At 46.2% G+C, this 23,585-nt stretch overlaps 1 protein-coding gene across 5 annotated transcripts in view; it reads right to left on the minus strand.

Moving 5' to 3' along the window:
* COL16A1 (collagen type XVI alpha 1 chain) overlaps positions 1–23,585 on the minus strand; it is a 142,777-nt gene that overhangs the window by 81,497 nt on the left and 37,695 nt on the right. For all 5 annotated transcript variants that reach the window (XM_081200005.1, XM_081200003.1, XM_081200004.1 and 2 more), the window contains exons 5-10: positions 17,942–18,065; positions 16,009–16,284; positions 13,026–13,106; positions 10,065–10,199; positions 5,077–5,130; positions 1,547–1,582 (exon numbers count right to left, since the gene is read on the minus strand). In XM_081200005.1, the coding sequence (XP_081056131.1) occupies positions 1,547–1,582; positions 5,077–5,130; positions 10,065–10,199; positions 13,026–13,106; positions 16,009–16,284; positions 17,942–18,065 (706 nt within the window). The remainder of the gene's footprint in view (positions 1–1,546; positions 1,583–5,076; positions 5,131–10,064; positions 10,200–13,025; positions 13,107–16,008; positions 16,285–17,941; positions 18,066–23,585) is intronic.

The following is a 23,585-nucleotide window of genomic DNA, read 5'->3' on the forward strand; positions in this document are numbered from 1 at the left end:
CCCCAGTATCTCCAGATAGGGCTGAGAAAGAGGCAGTCATTGTGGGCAATATGGACCTAGCTGGGCCAATGATTTGACTGGAATAAGGAAGCTTCTTATTGTCCTTTTCTCTCACACACAAATCTGCCCCTGTCCCTCAGTTCATGTTGAGGGTCAAGCCACAGGGTCCCCATTACATCTGGGGAGTAATGGCTAAAAGGGACTCTGGCAAAGCCACCAAGACTCAGATCTGTGGCTTCCCCTCCCACAAATTCCTGTGCAACTGCTTGGCAGTCCCACCATCTAGCCCTGCAGAAGAGTAACTAAAGTAAGCAAGGAAAGGGAAAAGTGCAAAGAGTAGCATTGATGCAGCCTCTCCTCCCCACCTCTTCCTTTCATCCTCTGTGGTTCCATGTGCCAAAGTTGTTGCCATGGGAACCCTTGCTGACATCTGGAAGCCATCACGGATTTCTTCAGTGATCCAGATGTTCCAGTGGATGCAAGCCAGAAGGAACAGGGGAAAGTGGTGGAAGGATGGGGGGGTGGGATCACAGGGACAGCTCCTTTTAGAAAGCATGCGGACAAAGTTGGATATTCAGCCAACTGGGACAGGTAAAAGGACTTGGGGGGCAGGGGAGAATGAAGATGGAAATCCAGGTTCCGGGGAAGGAACCCGCCACTGGGATGAATGAATCAATGAATGAATCAATGGTCCCTGTTGAGGTTACAATTCTGCAGCTGCTGAGAAGCCTTTTGAGTCAGCAGTTCGGCTGCCAAATGAGGAAGGATCTAAGAATACAGCCTTGTCCCATTAGAGGCCCTGTGTCTGTGTGTGTGTGGGGGGGGGGGTGTCAGGTGATTTCAGCATTGCTCACAACTAGAAGTTTATGTCAGTTGCTTCTCTAATTTGGCGAACTGCACATTCAACTACATTTGCAGCTGGGGCAGCAAAACAGTCATGATGCTGCTCTAACACCAGAAAGAAAGGGATGTAGGTGGGACAATGTTCCCAAGAGTACCAACAGTGTTTGGCCAACTCTTGAAGCAAGCAAGATTGTGGGTCTTTTTAAAAAAGAGAGAAGGGGGGGTGTTATTGTGGGGTTACAACAACCCTAAGAGGTAGGCTGGTCTTGCCTTACCCTTATTCTCATAGGAAATGCTCAGCAGGATCAAGGAGGTTCAGTTGGAGGGGAGTGAGAAATGTCCCTATTTACATCTGAGGAATGTTGATGGGTGTGGAATATCCAGCTGGCAACCAGAGATGCCAAACCCAGAGTACTTTCTTTTTCTAAGCATGACCTTGCCTTCTTGACCACCAGTTCAGCTCATCTCCTGCCTAATTAACAGTTTTCCAGGAACAGTTACTATTGGACCCGAGTTCCTGCCCACTGGACCTATGGAGATTATTATTTTTTTCCAAATCCACAAATGCATGGATCCCACTCCTGGAAGTTAAAGAGAGCCCATGTTGCTTCTTGAACCATCAGCAACTGACATCCATCAGCCTGCCTTATCCAAGGGCTCATTAGAAAATCAATGTGATATTAACACCAGCCCGTTGACTTACATTTGAAAGCTGTGACTTCTGTGAGCATGGGGGACACTGCAAAAAGAACAAAACAATTAGAAAACTGGAAAGGAAGATGCTTTCTAATAAAGGCTGCAACAGTTATAATGCAGTTCTGTGCATGTTTATTCAGAAGTACATCCTGCTGTGTTCAGTGGGGGCTTTTCCTCAGGTAAGTGAGTTGAGAAGGCTGTATTAACTAATTGACTAGCAGTCAAGCAATTAGTTATTGCAGCCTTCTACAACTTGGTGCCTTCCAGATGTTTTGGATGGCAAGTCTCATCTACCCTAGGCACCAAGGCAAAACATCTGGGGGGGCACCAGGTTGGAGAGCTGACATTTAAAACATTTTGATCAATTAAAAAGATGCCACCATGAATTGGACATCAGTTTTTAATTTTAAAAAAGAAACTTGCTTTGAATTTAAGTACATTAAAAAAATCAATATGTGGTGGGCACCACCTTAAGAAAGGCATCCCTGCTTTTTCCTCACATAGGATGGACCACCATGTTTATGGTGATGTTGGCTGTGGCGCAAGGGTCCATCAAAGGTCAGGGGAGAGTGTTTTTCTTCAGCAGTGTTGCTTTATTTGTTTGCAAACATGTGCGGGTTTACTAGATAAATTCATTCATTGACTTACGCCCCATGGGCAAGGACTTCTTTCATCCATCTACCAGTTAAACTATCAATCACTCTGTAATGTTTATGCATTTTTGTGACTGTTAGTATGATGGGCAGTGACACAAATGATCAAACTTTGGCTATTTTTAATGCAATCAGGAAAATACTAAAATGCAGTATTGGGGGGTTAAGCAAATACCTTCTCTGATTGCCTTGTGATATGATCGGTTTGAATCCTCCTATAGTCCATTCCCAAGTACAGGCCAAGCAGCTTATTAGTGAAGGGGGTGTTGGGTGGAAGCCTCCAGTGAGCTAGTGAAGGGACTCAGTTGTCTGAAAGGCAGCTGGCTCCGTCTCCTTTCCCTGGCAAATTTCTGGGCACAGCGAAAGACTCTTATTATATGTGAGGGTTTGTGGCTTGACCACTGCTTCCTCCCACCAAACCAGTTAAGTGTGAGATGCTTCCCATGGGATGGTCAGCTCTAAAGAAGCCAAACCAGGCAGGCCGAGGCAGCTGGTGGCTGCTGCGGTTTCCCTGCATCGGGGGCAACTGAAGGAATGGTGCTTGGAATGCAAACTTACACACTGTTGATAGGGATGTCAGAATGTAGTGGAAATTGCAGAGATGCCTTTCTGGGTATATCCAGCACACCAGCAAGGTGTAAGGCTGGGATATGTGAAACCTGCCCATTTATTTCAGCACAGTATTCCTGTGAGTTCAGATATCCACAGAAACTCCACAGAGCACCATAGATCACCTTGCTTTTGAGCATAATGTCCCTCGTATAGGACCCTCGTACCTACGGGACTGCCTCTCCTGGTATGCCCCGCAGAGGACCTTAAGGTCCATAAATAGCAACACTCTAGAGGTCCCGGGCCCTAAGGGAGTCAGATTAGCCTCAACCAGGGCCAGGGCCTTTTCAGCACTGGCTCTGGCCCGGTGGAATGCTCTATCTCATGAGACTAGGGCCCTGTGGGATCTGATTTCTTTCCGCAGGGTCTGTAAGCCAGAGTTGTTCCGCCTGGCCTTTGGCTTGGAATCAGCCTGATCCCCCTCTCTCTTTACTTTTCTTTCTGTGATGGAACCCCTATTTGGGGACTTCCCTGGCTTTTTTCTGGCCCACGTAGGACCAGTCTGGATCGTTGGCCTTGGTGAAGATTTGACGTTTTCTCCCCCCAAACAGTTTTTGAGCTGGGCTTCCACTGAAATGAGGCTGCATTTTAAGTTGTACTTTAATCCTGTTTTTAAGTTGTATTTTAATTAATTGTTTTTATACCTGATATTAGCTGCCCTGAGCCCAGTCTTGGCCAGGGAGGGCAGGGTATAAATAAATTATTATTATTATTATTATTATTATTATTATTATTATTATTATTATTATTATTATTCAGAAGAAACCATTTTTTTTAAAGGCGTGCTCTTCATTGTTTACAGTGGGACATGGAATGAAGTGCAGAGGCTTCCCTTTTCCCCAGTGAATTCAGTTGCACAACCCCCTTCATAATCCCACCCCACCTTGGCAAAATTGTGCAAAGGTTTTTGCATCCAATTGCATTTTTACTTAATTTTGATAATTTCTAAAGCTTGTCCCAGGACTGAGCCGAGGTTGTTTTTGTTTCTTTGTGGTGGCATGGAAGTGACATCAGAAGAGTTCTGATGACTTGGAGGAAAGGTTCCTTTGGTCCTTGGCAAGTGAGGTCTTCATTTACCTACACTTATACAACATCCCCCCCCCCCCGGCATCTGTGGGTTCAGAATAACTGATGGCATCAATGGAAAGACAATATCCACGTCAGCAATCCAATCTTCCGGATGACTATGGCATCCAGAATGGTCTGAACAAGGAGCAGCAACTGCAAAGGCATGTTATGAAGGCTACAATTCCTGACTGTGTAATAAGCGCCAGAGCGCAGAAGGCTTTGCTTGCTTCCTTTTAGGCATTGATAGCTCAGGAGTCTGGAACATACAAAGAAGCCCTCAGAAGGAACAGTTTACTGAGAGCTCTCCAGGAAAGGATTAGCATCAATGAAGACTTAAGTACTACATGGTAAGCAGGGACAAGCAGGGTTTTGATTCTCAGCCCCTAAAGGTCTGGAATATCACTGAAAGAAATTATGTGTGTGTGTGTGCTTGGAGAAATTCCTCAAGAAACTTCTCCCCAAAGTAGAACACCTTACAAAACTCTCCATAGGTCATTTGCCAATGTTCCCATTCAAAAGAAATTGAATTCAAACTGCCTTGTAAAATGTCATTCTGACAATCCAATATGAGAATTTCAACCATTTATATTGAATTCTTGTGGCTTTCAATACTACCCATATGCTGATGACACTCAGCTTTTCTTCTGTACCTTAGATCTTTTGTCCTTCCTTCAATTCCACATTTCCAACTTCCCCTCTGATATTTCTCTCTGTTAATGTTTCAACACTGTTCTTTATTTGTTTAAAAACAAATTAAAAATACAAAAAGGATGTTTCAACACTGTCTCAAGCTGAATATATCAAAGAGCAAACTTACCAAGTCGTGGTTCAAACAAACCTATTTAACTATACAGTGGTACCTCTGGATGCGAACGTTCCGGAGCCCTGTTGGCATCCTGAAGCAGACGCAATCCGTGTCTGCACGTCTGCACATGTGTGGGTCGTGATTTGCTGCTTCCGTGCATGTGCATGATGTCATTTTGAGCATCTGTGCATGCATGAGCGGTGAAACCCGGAAGTAACGCTCTCCGTTACTTCCAGGTCACCACGGAGCATTATCTGAAAAAGCTATGGGCACAAGGACTCAAAAATTCATAACAGGAGAGGTCAGAACTGGAGTTTCCCTGATCAGTAGCTCAATTTCTTCTAAGATGCTACAGCTATGTAAGCAAAATTACTAACTCACGCTCCATATATGATTCCGCACCTTGTCACCTTGGCCCTCTTTTACCCCAACCTTTCCAGAAGATCTCACCTCCTCCTGGAAGAGAGCAGAGAAAAGACAGTATTATTGGCTAGTAGTCCACAAACCATTCTTCTAGCCTATGAACATAAGAAGAGTCTGCTGGGTCAGGCCAAAGGGGACTCATCTAGTCCAGCATCCCTATTTCCTATTCTCACAGTAGCCAACCAGATACATGTGGGAAACATGCAAGGAGGACCTGAGCACAAGAGCAACTTCCCCTCCCCTGTGGTTCTTAGCAATTTCTGCATTTCTGCTTCCAGCGGTGAAGACAGAGCCTAGGCATCATGGCTAGTAGCCGCTGATAGTGAATTTGTCCAATCCTCTTTCAAAGCCATAAATCTGCTGGATGCTCTCATGCTCCCTCCCACATAGAAAGCCTCCCATGTGGGCCAAAACAGCTTCTTTCTGTCCTTCACTCCGAGTGAAGAGGGAAGGTTGCCAGCAGCTGGAGAAAATGGCTGATGTTCAGAGAACTAAGATTAACATTTAACAGGTGCTTATCACAGCATTTGGAAGTGCACTGCCACAGTTCAGTGATAGAGCATCTGCTTTGCTTGCAGAAGGTCACAAGTTCAAATCCTGGCACCCTGCAGTATGGCTGGGAAGGTCTCCTGCCTGAACACAGGACACACAAAGCTGCCTTTATATGGAGCCAGACCACTGTATTGTCTACACAGGGAGGCTCTCACAGCCTTACCTGGATATGCTGGGGACTGAGCCTGAGACCTTCTATATGAAAGGCAGGTGCACTCCACTGGGCTATGCCCCTTCCCCAAGGGGCTTAGCATCCCTAGTCTGAAACCCTGGAGAGAAACTGTCATTCAGTGTTGACAGTACAGTCATGCCTTGGAAGTCAAACGCAAACCGTTCCGGAAGTCTGTTCGACTTCCAAAACGTTCGAAAACTAAAGTGTTGGCTGATTGGCTGATTGGCTGCAGTCAATCAGAAGCCACGGAAGCCCCGTCAGACATTCAACTTCCAAAAATAGTTCACAAACTGGAACAGTCACTTCTGGGTTTGCGGCATTCAGGAGCCAAAATGTCCAGGAACTAAGCTGTTCAACTTCCAAGCTACAACTGTACTGAGCTGGATGGTCTGACTTGTACCAATTCAGTTTCCTGTGTTAAACAAGAAATGAAATGGCAGAAGCTCAGGAGGTCAAGTGACCTCCTCCATCACCCATCTTGGCCTTTGGCTCTCCAGTCTTGCTCCTCAAGGCAGGAGCGGCTTGTGAAGAGTGGTTCTCCTGACAGCAAAATTGTTGCTGCTAACCGGGACCTTGTGGGGGCAGGGCAGGGTGACAGTGAAGCCATGTCTGTGTGGGCACCCTGGCAGAGCCAATCTGGCACTCTCACCTGCTCAGCCCCACCCCACCACCATCCCGCCCGACTCACACAATAGCCCAGTGAGAGGCAGTGGTGCCAGTGTCAGGATGGTGGCTCTACTGCACCACCGCATCACTCTCCAAAACCTTTTTTGCAGCCTTAGCCAGAGATGCCAGGAACTCAGGACCTGCTGCATTCAAATCAGAGACTATAACAGAGAGTGATGCCCCTTATCTGCCAAATGGCTCACAGACACATATTTTGATTGTCTCAGCACTGCCTGTCTCTGGGCTGTTTGCTCCCTTTTGCACCATCTGTGTACTGCAAAAAAAAACAAACCCACTTGTCTCCAGTAAATTCTCCTCCCATTCTGACCTTGTTTAGCTGCCCCTGGAACATGCTGTGCAGCAGCTACATGCCTGTCTCTACATCACTCAAAGTCAGGACTGGGGAACCTTCAGATATTGCAGAACTACAATTCCCATCAGCCCTAGCAAGCATGGCTGGTGGCCACGGATTATGGGCGGTGTAGTTTAGCAATTTCTGAAGGGCCATAGATCCACCTACACTTCAACCACCCAGGGACTAGTCCGCCTACACATCGTCCTAACACCCTGGCCTCTTTCTCCCAGCCCACCAGCAAGATTCTTATCATCACACACTTGTAGGAATACTTTCCCCGCTCCCACTTATCTGTTGCTCCATCCTGTCAAGATTCACCCCTTGATAAGCTCTGTTTTCTATCCTCTGGCTCTTGTTGCATTTTTCTTCAGTCTGGCTCTTTTGGCCTAGTCTCATCACCGCCATTAAATCTTGTGGAAAAAATGAGGCAGGTTTGTTTTTGTCCCAGAGGGTGAATGAATGAGGCTTGTGTTCTCATCAATGAAAGAATCTCAAAGGATGGAGAGGAGAGCAACAGGGAAAGGAGGCCCATATGTGGGGGAAGGCAGTTCCAAGTCAAAGAGTTCAGCATATCTTCCTTGGGCAAGTCAGAACACAATGCCCCAGGGTCATATATACCTACAGTTGGACAAAGATGTCCATGCCACTTCAGGATGAGGGGAATATTCAGCAGGGTTTGCATCTTAATGCAAATCTACCCACTTCACGAAACAAGACAAGAACTGATAGGCAGCTGTCCTTCAAAATGCAGACACAAATTATGATGCAGTTCTCCAACCAAAGAATGCACACAAAAGCATATACTCACTAAGAGTGCCATGGTGGGTTGACCATCACATCCTGCTGGCTTTTGCTGGCCAGGGCAGAAGAAGTGGGCAGTGGTTTTAGTGACTTTTCAAAGCCATGCCAGTTCCAGGAAGCCCTCTCTGCTAAATGGACTGGTTCAGAACCCAGTGGATCCATGGCTGGCCCTGCTGTGACCCAGCCCCATTACAGATCATTCTGGGGTCCTATGCTGGTTATGACTGGCAGGAACACCACCACTTTCTATGGCTGGGAGTGGGGCTTCCAGGGCAACGGAGTCCCACAGAGACGTAGCCCAGCAGATGGATGCATCTGCTGCCTCCTAACCCCCTTCAACCACAAGGATCAGCATGTTAGGACTGTAGCCTAAGCTAATATTAAATCATCTGGATGTAAGCATCTATTGGCCCTACAATTCATCTCAAAACCAAATCAATGCCTCTACAAGATATGCTGAATTAAATGGGGCTTTTCTATGTAAATAAAAGAAGCACAATTTAATCATATATCAGATATGAATGCCTACACTTGAGCTATCAAAAACAGGAATGTTGTTCACCAGATGAAAGAAAACTTAAGTTATAGGACAGGAATCAAGCAGTAACTGCACCTCTGGGAGAAGGTAAAAAAACTGTTTATGTACCAAGTGATTGAATAATAAAGTGTTTAAATGATTGATTAATCAATTCTGCTGCTGTTTTTAATCTGCCGAAGGTTGTGTTTTGCTTTTGTACTGATGTTTCCTTTTATATCATGTTTTTGTATTAAAAAATGTTGCTAGCCCCCTTAAGAACCATCTTTGGTGAGCAGGGATGTAAATATTTCCATATTCTATCCATCATGTCAGCGCACAACTGGCTGGCAGTAGTCTCAGATGGTTTAGATTGCAACCTCTTGCTCCCCCCTTCCCAGTCCCTTCTCTGATGTGTATTTCTTCTCAGTAGGATGTGACAGTGAAAAATAAAATCCCTAAATTGGTAGCAAACATATTCCCAGCAAATGTTGAACGGATGACTGGTGTTTAATTCCAGCAATGCTCTCTCTATTCCATACTACAGTGGTGGTGGGAACAGGCAAATTAGTTTCCCATCAGTTGGACCATTAAATCTATCTCAGCAGAGGATTAAAACTGCACTGAGTCTCTACAACTTTCCGATTTGTGGATCAAAAGTACTTATTTTGATGGGTAATTTCCCCTCCCAAATACTTATCTTTTCTCAAAACTGTTGGGTGCCATTATTTATCCTGACTGCTGCTTCTGATAATGGTTACATGGGTGATCCCATCCTATCAGGGATCACACAGTAAATGGAACAATGCCATGGTACTATGTCCAACACAATGTGATTGGACATAACCATTACCATTAGGCAGAGTGAGCCAGCTGCCTCAGGTGGCAGATGCTGGGGGTGGCAGCAAGATATTGGTGAACATGGCTAAGCACACGCAATGTAAGTTTTCAGTGTTGTTTATGCAGGCTAACATTGCAATGGTTGTTCAGTAATGATCTCACAGCTTTTCTTCCGCAATAAAATTCTTTCCACACAAATCCATCCTATTTAATCACATTGTATCAACCTAGCTGTCTGCTAGAGAGAAACAGGACTAGAAATTGCCAATGTTCACTTGTTCATCCCATGTCCAGAATGGAAATCAATCCAGCAAATGCAATTGCTATTCACTGCTGTTGTTACTTTCAGACTGCAAATGATACAAAATCGATTGCATTTTCTCTCATTTGCATCATGTTTTCTTTACATTGAAATGAATGGATAACATAATGACAAGATGGAATTTACATAATTTACACAATATTGTCACAGCGGACAGTGAGAAGAATGACAGTTTATGCAGAAGACAAAATGCAGTGGAATGGAAACAGTGCTACAAGCAACAAAGGCAGAGTGAAACAGAAACTATGTCTTCTTACATCTGTGCTGTCAGTACACATGCAACAAAAACCCATGAACCTCAACCACCCCATATTTCCACAGTTTGGGCTGTACAATTCCAGTAAATTGAATTTTCCAGAGGATTTCAAATCAATAACACTTTGTCTTATGTAATGATTACAAATGCTCCACATACTTTAGCTTGTCATAACCATTACAATTCACCAGGGAAGGACAGCATCATCAACCCCCAGATGGGAGACTGAGAGGCTTTCTTATAGTCATGTCCTGACTTCACAACAGGAACAAGATTTGAGCTAGCGGCTTCCTGATTCATAGCTCTACACTGGGAGTAACTGGAGTGTACACTCCACATGTTGTGGACTCCAGCTCCCATCCTCCTTGACCAATGGCCATGCTGGCTGAGGCAGATGGGAGTTGTAGTTCCAAATGTTTGGAAGGCACCATGCTGGCTGCCCATGCTCTGGGCTATGCTAGTTCTTTCTTGCTGGTTGGTGTTCCTCACCTGCTTGCTTTGGGTCTCCTCCAAGCAGAAGCAGCGGGTGTAGACCTTGCCTTCAGTCTGAGGGTTGATCTCTATCAGGTCATTGCTCTGCATGACTTCCACATCCCGACGAGTTTTAGATGCTTCGGGAAAGCACTGATGAAACAGGAAAGCATTGAAATAACTTTGATGAGCAAGGCAATTAGCTCTTCATGGACCAGCATGACCTGGGGCTTATAGCAGCGGTGGCTAACTTGTTTTGGTCCAAGGTTTTACCCTTGGCCAATCTCTGGGGGCTGCAAGCCACCCTACACTCCCTCATGCACTCACCTGCATACACACAGGTAGACAAGCCACCCATTGGCTGATCTGCATGCCCCCCTAAAACTACAAAATTATCATTCTGATGATCAGGAAGGAGGCAGTTTTGATTCCCTATAAGGGAACTGGGCTCCACCCATCCTAGCACTGTGTCTACTTACAATTTTTCTTTTTCTTACTGCTGCCCAAATTGGTTGTGTCTGGGGAGCCCCAGAAAATTTGCTTAGGAACAAATACGGGTTAGTGACAGACCAGGAACTGGGAGACCAAAGTTTATGGCTCAGGTGATAAGACTTTTCAGCCTGGTGGGCTGGATCCTCACTTCCCTCACCCATCATGACAGGTGTGTCATCAGGTGGCAACTTCTAAGTTGCTAGCTTTCAGTCCCAAACAGCTGGTTGGTGCTGACAGCAGCCCTGCTTGCCAAAGAACAAACAGGATTACCGTATTTTTCGCACCATAGGACGCACTTTTTCCCTCCTAAAAAGCAAGGGAAAATGTGTGTGCGTCCTATGGAGCGAATGCAGGGGGGAGGCAGGCGGGAAAAGCCCCCAAGAGCCGCACACAAGCTCCGTGCGCTCTTGCGGGCTTTTCCACAGGAGGGAGAAGGGACTGACTGGCCGCATCAGTCCCTTCTCCCACCTCCCAGGAAAGCCAGGAGAAGCCGCGCAGCCCCTTTAAAGAGCTCACGGCTTTTGCAGGCTTTTGCGAGAGGTGAGGGAATTCCCCCACCTCCCAGAAAAGCCAGGAAAGCCCTGCGCAGCGTCTCCCGGCAAGGAGAGGCTGTACGGGCTAAAGGGAAAGGCAAAACAGCGAGCGGGATCCATCCCGCTCGCTGCCTTGCCTTCTTCCATAGCTGTGCGCAACCCCTCCGCAGGGAGACGCTGCGCGGGGCTAAAGGGCAAGGCAAAACAGCGAGCGGGATCCATCCCGCTCGCTGCCTTGCCTTCTTCCATAGCTGTGCGCAACCCCTCCGCAGGGAGACGCTGCGCGGGGCTAAAGGGCAAGGCAAAACAGCGAGCGGGATCCATCCCGCTCGCTGCCTTGCCTTCTTCCATAGCTGTGCGCAACCCCTCCGCAGGGAGACGCTGCGCGGGGCTAAAGGGGAAGGCAAAACAGCGAGCGGGATCCATCCCGCTCGCTGCCTTGCCTTCTTCCATAGCTGTGCGCAACCCCTCCGCAGGGAGACGCTGCGCGGGGCTAAAGGGGAAGGCAAAACAGCGAGCGGGATCCATCCCGCTCGCTGCCTTGCCTTCTTCCATAGCTGTGCGCAACCCCTCCGCAGGGAGACGCTGCGCGGGGCTAAAGGGGAAGGCAAAACAGCGAGCGGGATCCATCCCGCTCGCTGCCTTGCCTTCTTCCATAGCTGTGCGCAACCCCTCCGCAGGGAGACGCTGCGCGGGGCTAAAGGGGAAGGCAAAACAGCGAGCGGGATCCATCCCGCTCGCTGCCTTGCCTTCTTCCATAGCTGTGCGCAACCCCTCCGCAGGGAGACGCTGCGCGGGGCTAAAGGGGAAGGCAAAACAGCGAGCGGGATCCATCCCGCTCGCTGCCTTGCCTTCTTCCATAGCTGTGCGCAACCCCTCCGCAGGGAGACGCTGCGCGGGGCTAAAGGGGAAGGCAAAACAGTGAGCGGGATCCATCCCGCTCGCTGCCTTGCCTTCTTCCATAGCTGTGCGCAACCCCTCCGCAAGGAGACGCTGCACGAGGCTATGGCTTCTTTAGCCCTGCGCAGCGTCTCCCGGCAAGGAGAGGCTGCATGGGGCTAAAGGGGAAGCCAAAACTTGGCTTGCTCCATAGCTGCGCACAACCCCTCCGGCAGGGAGAGGTTGTGCGCACCCTGTACGCTGCTCTTTGGGGCTGGGGGGGGGAAAGATTTTTTTTCTTGATTTCCCCCCCTAAAAACTGGGTGCGCCCTATGGTCCGGTGCGCCCTATGGTGCGAAAAATACGGTACATGTTAAGCTCCTGAGTATTCCTTTGCAAGCCGTGTCTTTATAAGGTGCCCACCTGATGTCATGTGTGGTGTCAGGTGTGGTGTCAGGTGTGGGGCGTGGTTTGGGGAAAACAGCCTTGAGGGCCAAATTACGAATGAATCCCGTAGGCCTGATTAGGCCCATGGGCAGGAGGTTCTTCACCACTGAATTTATGGGCACAATGAGGCTGTACTATTTGAACAAGATCAGAGCTTGTTGAGAAGTAAGTAGAGGGGAATGACTGCATAGACCTGAAAGTGAAGGTTTTCTGAAGCAAAAACCACACCAACATTGTTTCAAATAACTATCCACTCCCCCCCCAAAAAATAATAAAAAATAACTATCCCAAACAGGCAGCAGGTGTCAACGTATTATCGGATCCACCCAAAAAAAGCATAGCAGTTTTTACATGCAAGTTGCTATGTAACTGAGTAGATTGCATCTACAATGCAAGATCACATCTATATCAATTGCTGCTGTTGCCTGTGGTTTTGAATGGGGAACCTGATGCACCACTGTAGATAATAAAAACCTGCAAAACAGACAGCAGTGCTTTCAACTCTAGAAAAGTTGTCTGACAGCTTTTGTGGATAAATGTCTCAGTCCTGCAACCTCAGCTTGAGGAAATGCAGGAGCACACACATAAACAGAAGTGACAGCTTTTGCATATCTGCAGTATTACTCACCCCGTTATCAGAGATCTCACAGCATCCCTCATGCATTGCCATGGCTGGGTCGCAATAAATGTGAAGCTGCTGAATGTCAAACTGCAAACAAAGAAACAAGCAAACTGTTATAGGGTGGAGATCCAATATCCACCCTGGTTCCTCAGATCCTGGAGAAGAGGCCTCAGCCAGCCCTTCACTTAAGCATGGGAAATCATAGTGGTACAAGTACACATCCCAATGGAGGAATGAGCAGAAGTGGCTCATCAGGTGGGGCGGTGCCATTATGATAACTTCTCACCAGTTGTGTCCCAGTTGCTTCCCAAGAAGGAGAGGGCAAAAGTGGCAGGGAGACCAGTGCAGTGAAAACGCACTGGCAGAGCCAATCTGGTGCCCCTGTCAATGCATCTGCAGCCTCCATGCCATCTTCCCGCCCAGCAAGTGACAGTGACATACCTACCGGGCTCCACCACACCTGGCAAGCTTCTTCTGGGCAAGAGAAATGGCAGGGTGAGCTACCTATTGTCTTTACGTTTTCAGACACCTGCCTCTCAAATGGTTTCTGGTGAAGGGTTGGTAGGTCTTGGGCTTGGTTCTGAGAATGAGGTTCTATATATTATCCTCAGGACCTCTCCTCTTCCAAGGCAGCACATTTCCCCTCAAGGCCATCAGGTAGGCACAAATTGCCACCTTTAAATGTTGGCCTAGGAGTTTTGGAGCAGCATTATTTTAAAGTTCTACTTAAGAAGAAAACAACGCCACACATTCTGAAAGTGGAAATAGTGTGAAATATTTCCTTTGGTGCTTCTCCAAATTCCCCACTGGCATTGCCATAGTGGGATAAATGTGTGGGGAGAGAAATCCCCTCTCCAAAAGGGAACTGTCACTCCCAATTCTATTATAGGAAAAGAGAGAACAATCAGAAATCCTGATCTTGGCAGGGTAATTGCCTCATTTTGACCTCTTCGCAACTATGAACATGAATTAGAAGCAGAGGTGGGGTCAGGGTTGGGAGATGAAATCTGGCACATGTCGAACTGTGCTCATACCTGTCTAATGGGTCAGTACATCTATTCATTTATTGCATTTAAATATCACCTTCCTTCTATCAAGGAAATTAAGGCAGGATACGTGAGGGTTCTCAGGCAGTCTCCCACACAGGCACTGACCAGAGCTAGACCTGCTTAGTGTCAGCAAGGCTGCTATGGCATCATTTGCCCTCCAGCCATAGGGAAATCCCACAAAGACATACTCTAGGTATCTGGAGTCTAAGTAAAACTCTGAAGCTTTTAACAGCTCAGGAGTTAACTCAACAATTGCACAGGGCCCAAATTACTGAATTCCCAGCACTGCCATTTTACTTCACCAGCCCTGCTCCCAACATACACACCCTGGGAAATGGCATAATTAAAATGTTCAGGGGTGCAGGCCTAGAGCTCCACTCAACTCCAAGAGCTTCACATGGCTATTAGCCATGATGGCCATGTAGTGTCTCCAATATCAGAGGCACTGTGCCTCATAAGAATGGAAGAAGAGCCTACTGGACGAAGCCAATGGCCTAGCTAGTCCACGATCTTATTCTCACAGCGGCTAACCAGATGCTTGTGGGAAACCTGCAGGGAGGATCTGAGAGACAAGAGCACTTTCCCCTCCTTGGGTTTCCAGAAACAGGTATTCAGAAGTATTATTGCCTCCAACCATGGAGGTACAGCATAACCATCATGGCTTGTAACTGTTATTAGCCTTATCCAGTATATATTTGCCCACTCACTTTTTCCATGCCATGAATAATTTTTTGACACCTCCATCATATCACCTTTTGCTAGCCTTCTCTCTGAACTAAAAAAGTCCCAAATGTTGCAGCCTTTTCTCATTGGGGAGTCACTCTCTATCCCATTGATCATTTTGGGGAGAGCAGTGGTCTTGCACTCAGGGTCTACTTATGAGCTTCCCATAGGGGCATCTGGTTGGCTACAGTGAAAGCAAACTGCTGGACTGGGAGAGACTTGGGCTCATCCAGCAGCCAGGTTCTTCTTATGTTCTCATGTTCGAGGCCACCCCACAGTCCATTCTATCTGCTGCTGGGAAGCAGCTAGCAGCAGTAGAAGTGACCAATGATGTCCCCACCAGCATTATAACAGCAGCCTGGTGGTGGTGGCAGTAGTCCTTGCCAAGGCTCCAAACCTTGCCCAAGAATTTCGTGTGCTGGCTTCTGGCTTAGAACAGGATTTGCTAAAGCTCCCTGATTTATTGCAGAATGCACTTACACCAAAATAGCTTCGTTTGTTGTTAATTATGCATTGGCTGATCAGCTCAAGCATTTCAAAATCTCTTCCTGGAAATATATAGTCATTTCTTGCTCTGTCACCATGCAGATTCTCAAGTGGTGGAAGATCTGCTATGCATGCAGCAGGTCCCTGGCTCAATCCTTACTATCTGCAGGTAGGATTGGGTTAGGGTTAGAGAGAGCTGCTGCCGGTCATTGTAGATCAGAGGTGGGGAACCTCTGACCTGCATCCCTGCATAGGCCTGGCAGAAATCACAAAAAGGAAACCCCCAAAGAATAAAACCAGCCTAGCTCATAGCTATGTCTTGAAGTTCAAAGGTGGCCTAGCTTAGTGGCCTCAATCCTGACACCAACTCCTGTTCTCTGGGGAGTGAGGGACAATCCCTTACAGACAGAAGCTTCAATAGAACTGAATTTTGTGTAAAGTGAACTTTTGGACAATTTGGAGGTTCTTTCTTCTTAGAAATGTAAGATTAGCAAAAAGTATGCAGGTCACCTACGGTAGAATGCCAGGACAAACCTGAAGGTTTATGAGAGGTTCCCAGTGAAGCTTAACACTTTTTTAAAATGTTAGCAACATTCCTTAGAGTTGGGGGTGTCTTCATAGATACCAATGTGTGTTTGAGCCTAACTAGGTTTGAGAAAAGGCCAAGCAGCCCCAAATGGAGAGATGGTCCGCTTGCCACAGCTTGCCCACAAAGCCCCACCATGACTCACTGTGACAGGAGCACCCTGCACGGCATCCAATCCAACAAACGCGTTGCCTTCCCTGGCCAGGCGCCGGCGGGGTTGCAGTGGCTTGGAGGAGATGTAGCTGCAGTCGATGTGGATGGAAACCACTTGGCTTTGGATGCTAAGGACCATTTTGTGCCACTTCAAGTCGAAAAGGGCGGAGACCCCTTTTCCGGAAAAGATGGCGCTGACAAACTCCTTGTCCTGGCCCTTGGCTTGGAACTCCAGGCTCTGCTCTTTGCTGTTGATCCCCAGGGAGAGCTGAGGGGGTGAAAGGAGACGGCGCTGACTATGAGAATGTTCTAGAAAGAGAGGCAGAGAGGAAAGGCATGAGGGGAGACAGGGAGACAGAAAGATGAAGAAAGCACACTAAACAGAGAGATATTAGGATTGTGGCAGCAGCAGGCAAGCTGAGAGAAGACTTGTGATTCTTTTTTTGCCAGGGCAGTCTTCCCTCTGGTCCATACACCCTTCATTATGAAATGGGTCAAATCTAATGTTGCAGACCATCAGATCCCACAACACAAGTGGTATATTTGCCATACTATGAATCATTGTCTGTTTTAGCTATATATTATTTTTTATTAAAGGAAGTGACAGATATAAAATACAGTTATATTATCATAAAGAACACAGAATGATAAATGTGGTCTCAATGCCTGTTATTCCAGAGAGGAATGCTTTATTATTATCATTAACTTGGATCAGCATGTTTTCTGAAATAACTTCTTGAGAAAAACAGTTAGTTTAGCCATTTGAGATATTCCATATTGTTATGAGTTTGTGGGGAACCGGATTCCCCTCAATTCCTGGGTCTAATAAAAGTTAGGATTAATCAATGCTTGGAGGATTAAACAGAAACTTTAAATAGCTGGGCTCCAGGAAACCACCTGGGAGAGGAACCTTCAAGAGGAACAAAGCAATAAATGTTCCTCCCACCTGCCAAAATGGCTCAGGTGGGAAGCAACCAGCCAGATCCAGTGCTCTGCCCTTGCCCAGGCCACACTCCCATGCTAGCTTTCAATGGTGAAAGCACAACACAAGGCCAGTCTAGGAAATCTGTGAGGCTCACTTCTATGGCAAGGATCCTCCTCATGGGTAGCAGCTTAGGCTTGAACTGTGACTCAGACAAGAAGGAGCTGGCTAGGTTTGTTGGACCAGCAGCACCAAGTGAGGGGAATTACAAATGAGGAGTCAGATCCTTGGGAAGGTCTCAGTGATGTAGCCACCCCAGCACTCCACTCTTTCCCCTCTTACATCACCCAGGGGAACTGAGCCTACTACACTCCTGTGGCAGCTTCACCTCCAATCCTGGCACCCTCTGCAGCACTGCGAGAGCCTGACTCTAGCTTATCCTCTCAGGAGGAGCTTACTGCTCAGTCTGGTTTGGAGCCACCACTGTGGGTTCCTCCATCGCCTTGGAGGGGTGATCTTGCCCTGGAGGCACAGAAGGCTCCAGCCCACTCTTGGTCTTTATGGGAGCAACTTGCTTACTTGGGAGCTTTCCATGATGTTGCCTTGCGCCATTAAAGCAATCTCCCACCATCTAATGACCTCCAGATATTTAGGACTACAATTCCCACTATCCCTAACCATTGACCATGTCGGCTGGAGCTGATGGGAGTTAAAGCCCACAACATCTGGAGAGCACCCATTTTGAGAAGGCTGCATGTGTCACATTTCCTGGGTGAAAGAAATGTAGGTAGGCATGGGTGCAGATAGCAACTGCATAGGTGGCAACAGCTTTTGGAATCTACAAGGTACAGCAGCTCCACTGGCAACTTTGCCCATGTGGATCAGGTGGGTAATAGGAAGCTGAATAGGAAGCTGGTTGCCCTCAGTGGAAAGAAGAGGCACATGATAGGACAGAAAGAGCCACAAGGCCCTGGAAAGGATGCACCATGCTAGTGTGATGTACCTGGGGGTACCCCTGACGATCGGTGGCCTGGAAGAGGTACCAGTTCTCTTTGCTGGTCTGTTTCTTCAAGAGTAGAGTCACCACCAGGGTGAATTCATCAGGCAAGCCCCGGGGGAATAGCTGTCTGGGAACAAAGAGGAGGGGAGAGATGTGAGGAAAGGGAGGCAGCCATGGGGGGGGGGCAGGCAAGAAAGCTCTAGAAAGGCATTACAGCAATTCATGACATCATTCCCATGGTGGGACATTTTGCCTCAAGGACAATGCTGGATGCCCAGGAGCAGCCATGCCAGTGAAAGTAGTGATAGCAGGTGGGTCTTTTGCTCGGGATACATATGTGTGTGTAAAGAAATGAAAAGGGGGGGAAATCATAGGAAAATAGAAACCACAGTCACATGCTCCCCACCCCCACCCCCCAACACACAAAGTGGAAAAGAATAACAAAAACCCTTGACAATATATTACACCATAATCTTGTCATCCTTGCTAGAACTGAATTCAAAACGGTGTAAAAGCACAATATATTTTGACGTAACCCTGAATCCTTGCTGTATTTAATAAATGGCTGCCAATTTGTTGCTAATTTATCTTGTCTTTGTCTTTTCTCTTTCATTTTGATGTAATCAGTTAACTTGGCCATTGAGGTAAACTCCCACATTTATGGGAGTCACCTCGTATTGAGTTCATGGTTTATAACTAGCCTTATAAATTATTATTTTGTTTCTACGGTTATTTATGAACTGCCAGTTGATAAGAAAAATATTGTGGTGGTGTGCACCAAAAAGTTCAGTAAAAAATCATGGATGAAACATCATAAAACATAGATCACTAGTCTGACTCACTATAAAGCAGCCTCCTCTTTGCAAATACACCAAGCAGACACTGAATCAAAGCTTGCACCTTATTTTCAAGGAGACTAATTAAACAATCACAGAAAATGTTGGGCAAGATACGTATCAGTCCATAAGAACACGTATGCTCACACACATATTAGATGGAAATGAAACTTTAATTGGCAGATTAATCAACAACAGCTGTAGTTTATTCAGTGGGGTGGGGGTCCCCTTTCATTGTGAAAGTTCAATTTCTGTCGGGGTGTTGTTGTTTTGCAGCTATTTTGGCTCTGGTGACTTATGGAAAGAAAAAGAACATATTAACAATGACCTTTCTCTCTAATGAGTGCTCACTTTTGTTTATTAAGCAGTAAACTATCTTTCACTTTCTTCATTTTTTTTCCAAAAAAGGCATCCATGAGCAATATGCCAATTTATTTTAATTAACGTTAATATATCTAAAGACAGATGATTACTCAAAGGATTTGTGGTTAATTGGTCAGACTATAATAAATCCCTTCTACCAGCCCACTAAATCATTTCTTACTGCAAGCATAATGTGGGTTACAGTTGAGTTTCCTTTCTTTCATGCAAAAAAAATCATAAAAATATATTAACAAAGAAAATCTACAATGCAATTCTAAAAACAACAAAGCAGCAATGAAATGGAATAATAAAACACAGAATGAACATTAAATTAGAATTCATTCTCTGGGGGCTCTAATTAATTCAGAGCTGCACCTCAGAATGAAATAGTCATAAGAGCCTGCTTAATAGAGGACAAAGAAGGGGTTGGGCAAAGATTTCTTGGGGTCAGTACCAACTAGGCCTTGTCTCCCATCACCTCAACAGGCTTGGGAACAATGAGAATCATATAATTGTAGAGCTGGAAGGGGCCATGAGGGTCATCTAGTCCAACCCCTCCCCCCATGTGGAAATCTTTTGCTCAATGTGGGGCTTGAACACACGACCCTGAAGTTACGAGTCTTGTGTTCTGCCGACTGAGCTATGTATCATGTAAGGGCCACACAGAGCTGCAATTCCCAGCACCCTCAACAATTCCTGGATTCTTAGTGGGGAAACGTATAGTGTAAATGTGTCTCAGATGGAGCTCTCAATGATGTTCATTCCTCAGAACTCTTGCTAGCCCCAGACCCTTCCAGAACAGACTTATGCAACAGCCATGGTGCCTGTTTTTGCTTATTTCCCTCTCCTCTTCCTTACCCCTCAAGTACCACCATGTCTATAACACTGTAACTCATTATTTTAAATCATGAAACAATGCGGGTGTGTTGACAGTACATAAAATTAGAAATAGATGAACACAAGAACAAAGCTTCCCTCATTATCGTGGACGCCACGAAAGTACCTTCTGGCCATGCTCAAAGGCACAGTGACTCTGTCAGATAGGAAAGGAGGTAAGCCTAAAAACCATTTAGAAGCTTTTTCTCCCCCCCCCCCAAAAAAACCATAAATAACACTTTAAAAGGATTACTATAATGAGGTCATGGTAGACACAGAGTGAGTCCAACAATTTTGCTCCAGTAGCAACAGCAACCACTAACATCTGTGTTCATTTCTCAGGACATTCAAAAAGAGAAACAGCAGCAACAACAGCCCATCTCCAGTCCAGACAGAATCAGGAGATTTGGAAGCCTAGCAGAGCAGGAATCAATTTCATCTGTGGAATCCATCCTACTATTGCAACATTCATTGCCCATCAGTGACCAATTCTGGGGCTTGGTCAACACCAGTTATTTATGCCAAGTTTTTCCACTACAGAGACTTCCCCTTGCATCACATGGTCTTTGTAGAGGTGCGTCAGGAATGAGCTGTTATTTGGATGCCAGACAGAGGTCAGAATCAGGGCCCTTTGACTTTTAAGAGGTGAAGTTCTGCCACCAGGGATGGGAGAGAAATTCAATTCTGTTCGCATGGAAAGGCAAACCTACCTAATTCACACTATGTGAGATAATACAGGCACTGAAATGTAGCCATCCCTCAAAATCCATACCTTTCGGAATTCTGCAATGCAGTTCTTCAAGCAGACAATGTTTGCAAAAATTCAGTCATTGGGGGAAAGGGTGCATAATGGCAAAGAACATATTACTGAAAATAACATGCAAACATACCATATAGTAGGATAAATTGCTTGCAAAATATGTATGTTAGTCAAACTGTATACAGAAATGTATTTGTTAGGATAAATTTGCACTAAAAGGCTTATTACTTTTCATGAGGATATTTTTTTAAAATAATAATAATCACAAATTGTTCTAGAAATATGGAGAACTGAATTTAAGATTGGAAAAATGAGAAACTGAGAGAAGCGAAATTGACAGATTTTTCTATCCCCACCTGACAGAGGCCTTTAAAACATCAGACAATGCCACCAAACAATGGAGACATCAGTGGCAATTCGGGAAAGCTATTTCAAAAATTCTCTACATCAGAATTTTTTCATAGGCTTTGGAGTATACAGTCCTGTAAAGTGGTACCTCGGGTTACATACGCTTCAGGTTACAGACTCTGCTAACCCAGAAATAGTGCTTCAGGTTAAGAACTTTGCTTCAGGATAAGAACAGAAATTGTGCTCTGGCAGCGCGGCGGCAGCAGGAGGCCCCATTAGCTAAAGTGGTGCTTCAGGTTAAGAACAGTTTCAGGTTAAGAACGGACCTCCGGAACGAATTAAGTACATAACCAGAGGTACCACTGTACATATAAATAAGTGCATGCAAATTTTGCACAAACCTATGCCTTCTTTTTTCTGATAATGGATTTTCTCTTATTTGGTAAAACATAAATGACCACCCTATCTTAATATGAGCATATTTGTTTCATAATACTCCCCCCTTTAGCATAAGCGTCTACCCTATCCATGTTTGATTGTTTGCATGGTTGCATTTACAGTTCTTTGGGTACATTTTAAAAAAAGAAAAATCCCTGATGCACACGGGTGCATTGATGAGACATTACACAACAGTATACATGATGTGACGAGGCACATGGTTGGATCAAGATCTTTTTGTGGAGTGTTCCATTAAGATGAAAGTAAGTAATGTACGTAAAACACTACACCACTCAAAGCAAAACTGGAGCTGCTCTCCCTAAAGCTGACCCCACCTCCGGCTGCTGTCAGAGTTGGGACAGGCTTCCTCAACCTTAGCCCTCCAGATCTTTTGAGACTACAATTCCCATCATCCCTGACCACTGCTCCTGCTAGCTAGGGATCATGGGACTTGTAGGCCAAAAACATCTGGAGGGCTGAGGTTGAGGAAGCCTGAGGTAGGAGGAAAAAGGCAAGGTTGGAGAGAAGTACGTGGTGGCTGTGGTGGAGGAGGAGCAGGTGGTGGTAGTAGCAGTGGTGAGCAGTGTGCTCGTCAGAGCCTGGATCTGTCCAGGCTCTCAACTGTCCCCTGGTCTGCCACCTGAGACAACTGCCTCACCCCGCCTCATAGGCAGGCCGGCCCTGGAGGGGTGGTGCTGATTTCTCAGTTTTTGGTGGTTTGCATCAGTGATGGTTTGCAGCTGTGGAGAAAGATGCAGATGAAAAGAGGGAAGAGAAAGCAGGGGAGAAGCTGCCCCTGAGCCAATTCTGATGTTAATTTTAGAAATTCTCCCCAGTAAAGGAATGCAGGAGGAATTGTAGACGGAGCAAAGGAAAGCATCAGATCAATAAATGAACGGAGCTGGGGAAATCCTCTTATCCCTAGCCAGAGGCACGATAAACAGTCTGAGATTTTTCTTTCTCTCTGCTTAGGGCTGCTAAAACAGGGAGAGGTCGTCAAGCACCTGCCAGGCCGATAGACATGGTTGGTGGGCCACATTTGCATTGACTTCATCAAAATTATCAGCAATAATGGAGATCAGGCTGCATAACTTGTGACTTGCCCCCCCGCCCAGGCTGAAAACAGTTTCACAGTATCCTACATGGAGGCTCCACATGAGTTGGATAAACTGCCATACTTTTTTCCTTTTTTTTGCTGTCAAGCTGAGAATGCAAAGAAAAGGATGTAGAGCCGGGATGGAGGGTACAAGCACTTTGCATGCAGCAGGAGCAGGAGCTGAAATCTCCCTGCTTTGAACGCACCACAGACTGGCAGGCGTGCCAATGCCACACTTTGCTAGCCCATTGCCGCCGCTGTTTTTCCTAACCTGGAAAATAACTCTGAGTTCTTTCCACTGTTGACTTGCAGCAAAGAATTCTGATAAGAGAGTCTCGCAGGCCAGAGTAAAGAGTAGTGACTGGTGATGGGGGAGAACGATAGCAGCCTTCACAAAAAAAGAACTGCACAGACGGTTTCCTCATCAGTCTCAGTGTGTGGGTGGAGAGCTTTTCTGTCCCCTGGTCTCAGGCTCCCCTACCCAGCAAAGGAATGAGACCAGAACTAATACTTGTTGGCCCCTGCACCTCTGGCATTGCCATTGTACCGGATGCACATTGATCTCCTTGTTGTCTTCTTGGAAGCCCTGCTCCAGGTCGTTTGTCTTTCATTTGCTCCTCTCTCTGTGTTTATTGTGGGGTCATCGTGCCTGGTTCATGAATCACCAAGGCAAAACAAGAACCAGCAGAAGGAGATCATAACAGAGGCGCCCTCAGCTAGCCAAGCATTTAAACAAACACACCTATTCCCAACTGCCACAGCGCCCATCCCTGCATTAAGAAACTGTTTAAAAACTGTCAATGAAGATAAAGAGAGAGGGAGAAAGAGAGAGAGAGAGAGAGGGAAACCCCAAGGGACTCAAAGGAAATGTTTTGGCACTGTCAAATTCAAAAAGGAAAGGCAAATAAATCTCTTCACTTTTTCTCCACT

The sequence above is a fragment of the Podarcis bocagei genome, assembly GCF_964188305.1.
Source record: "Podarcis bocagei genome assembly, chromosome: 7".
NCBI lineage: Eukaryota > Metazoa > Chordata > Lepidosauria > Squamata > Lacertidae > Podarcis > Podarcis bocagei.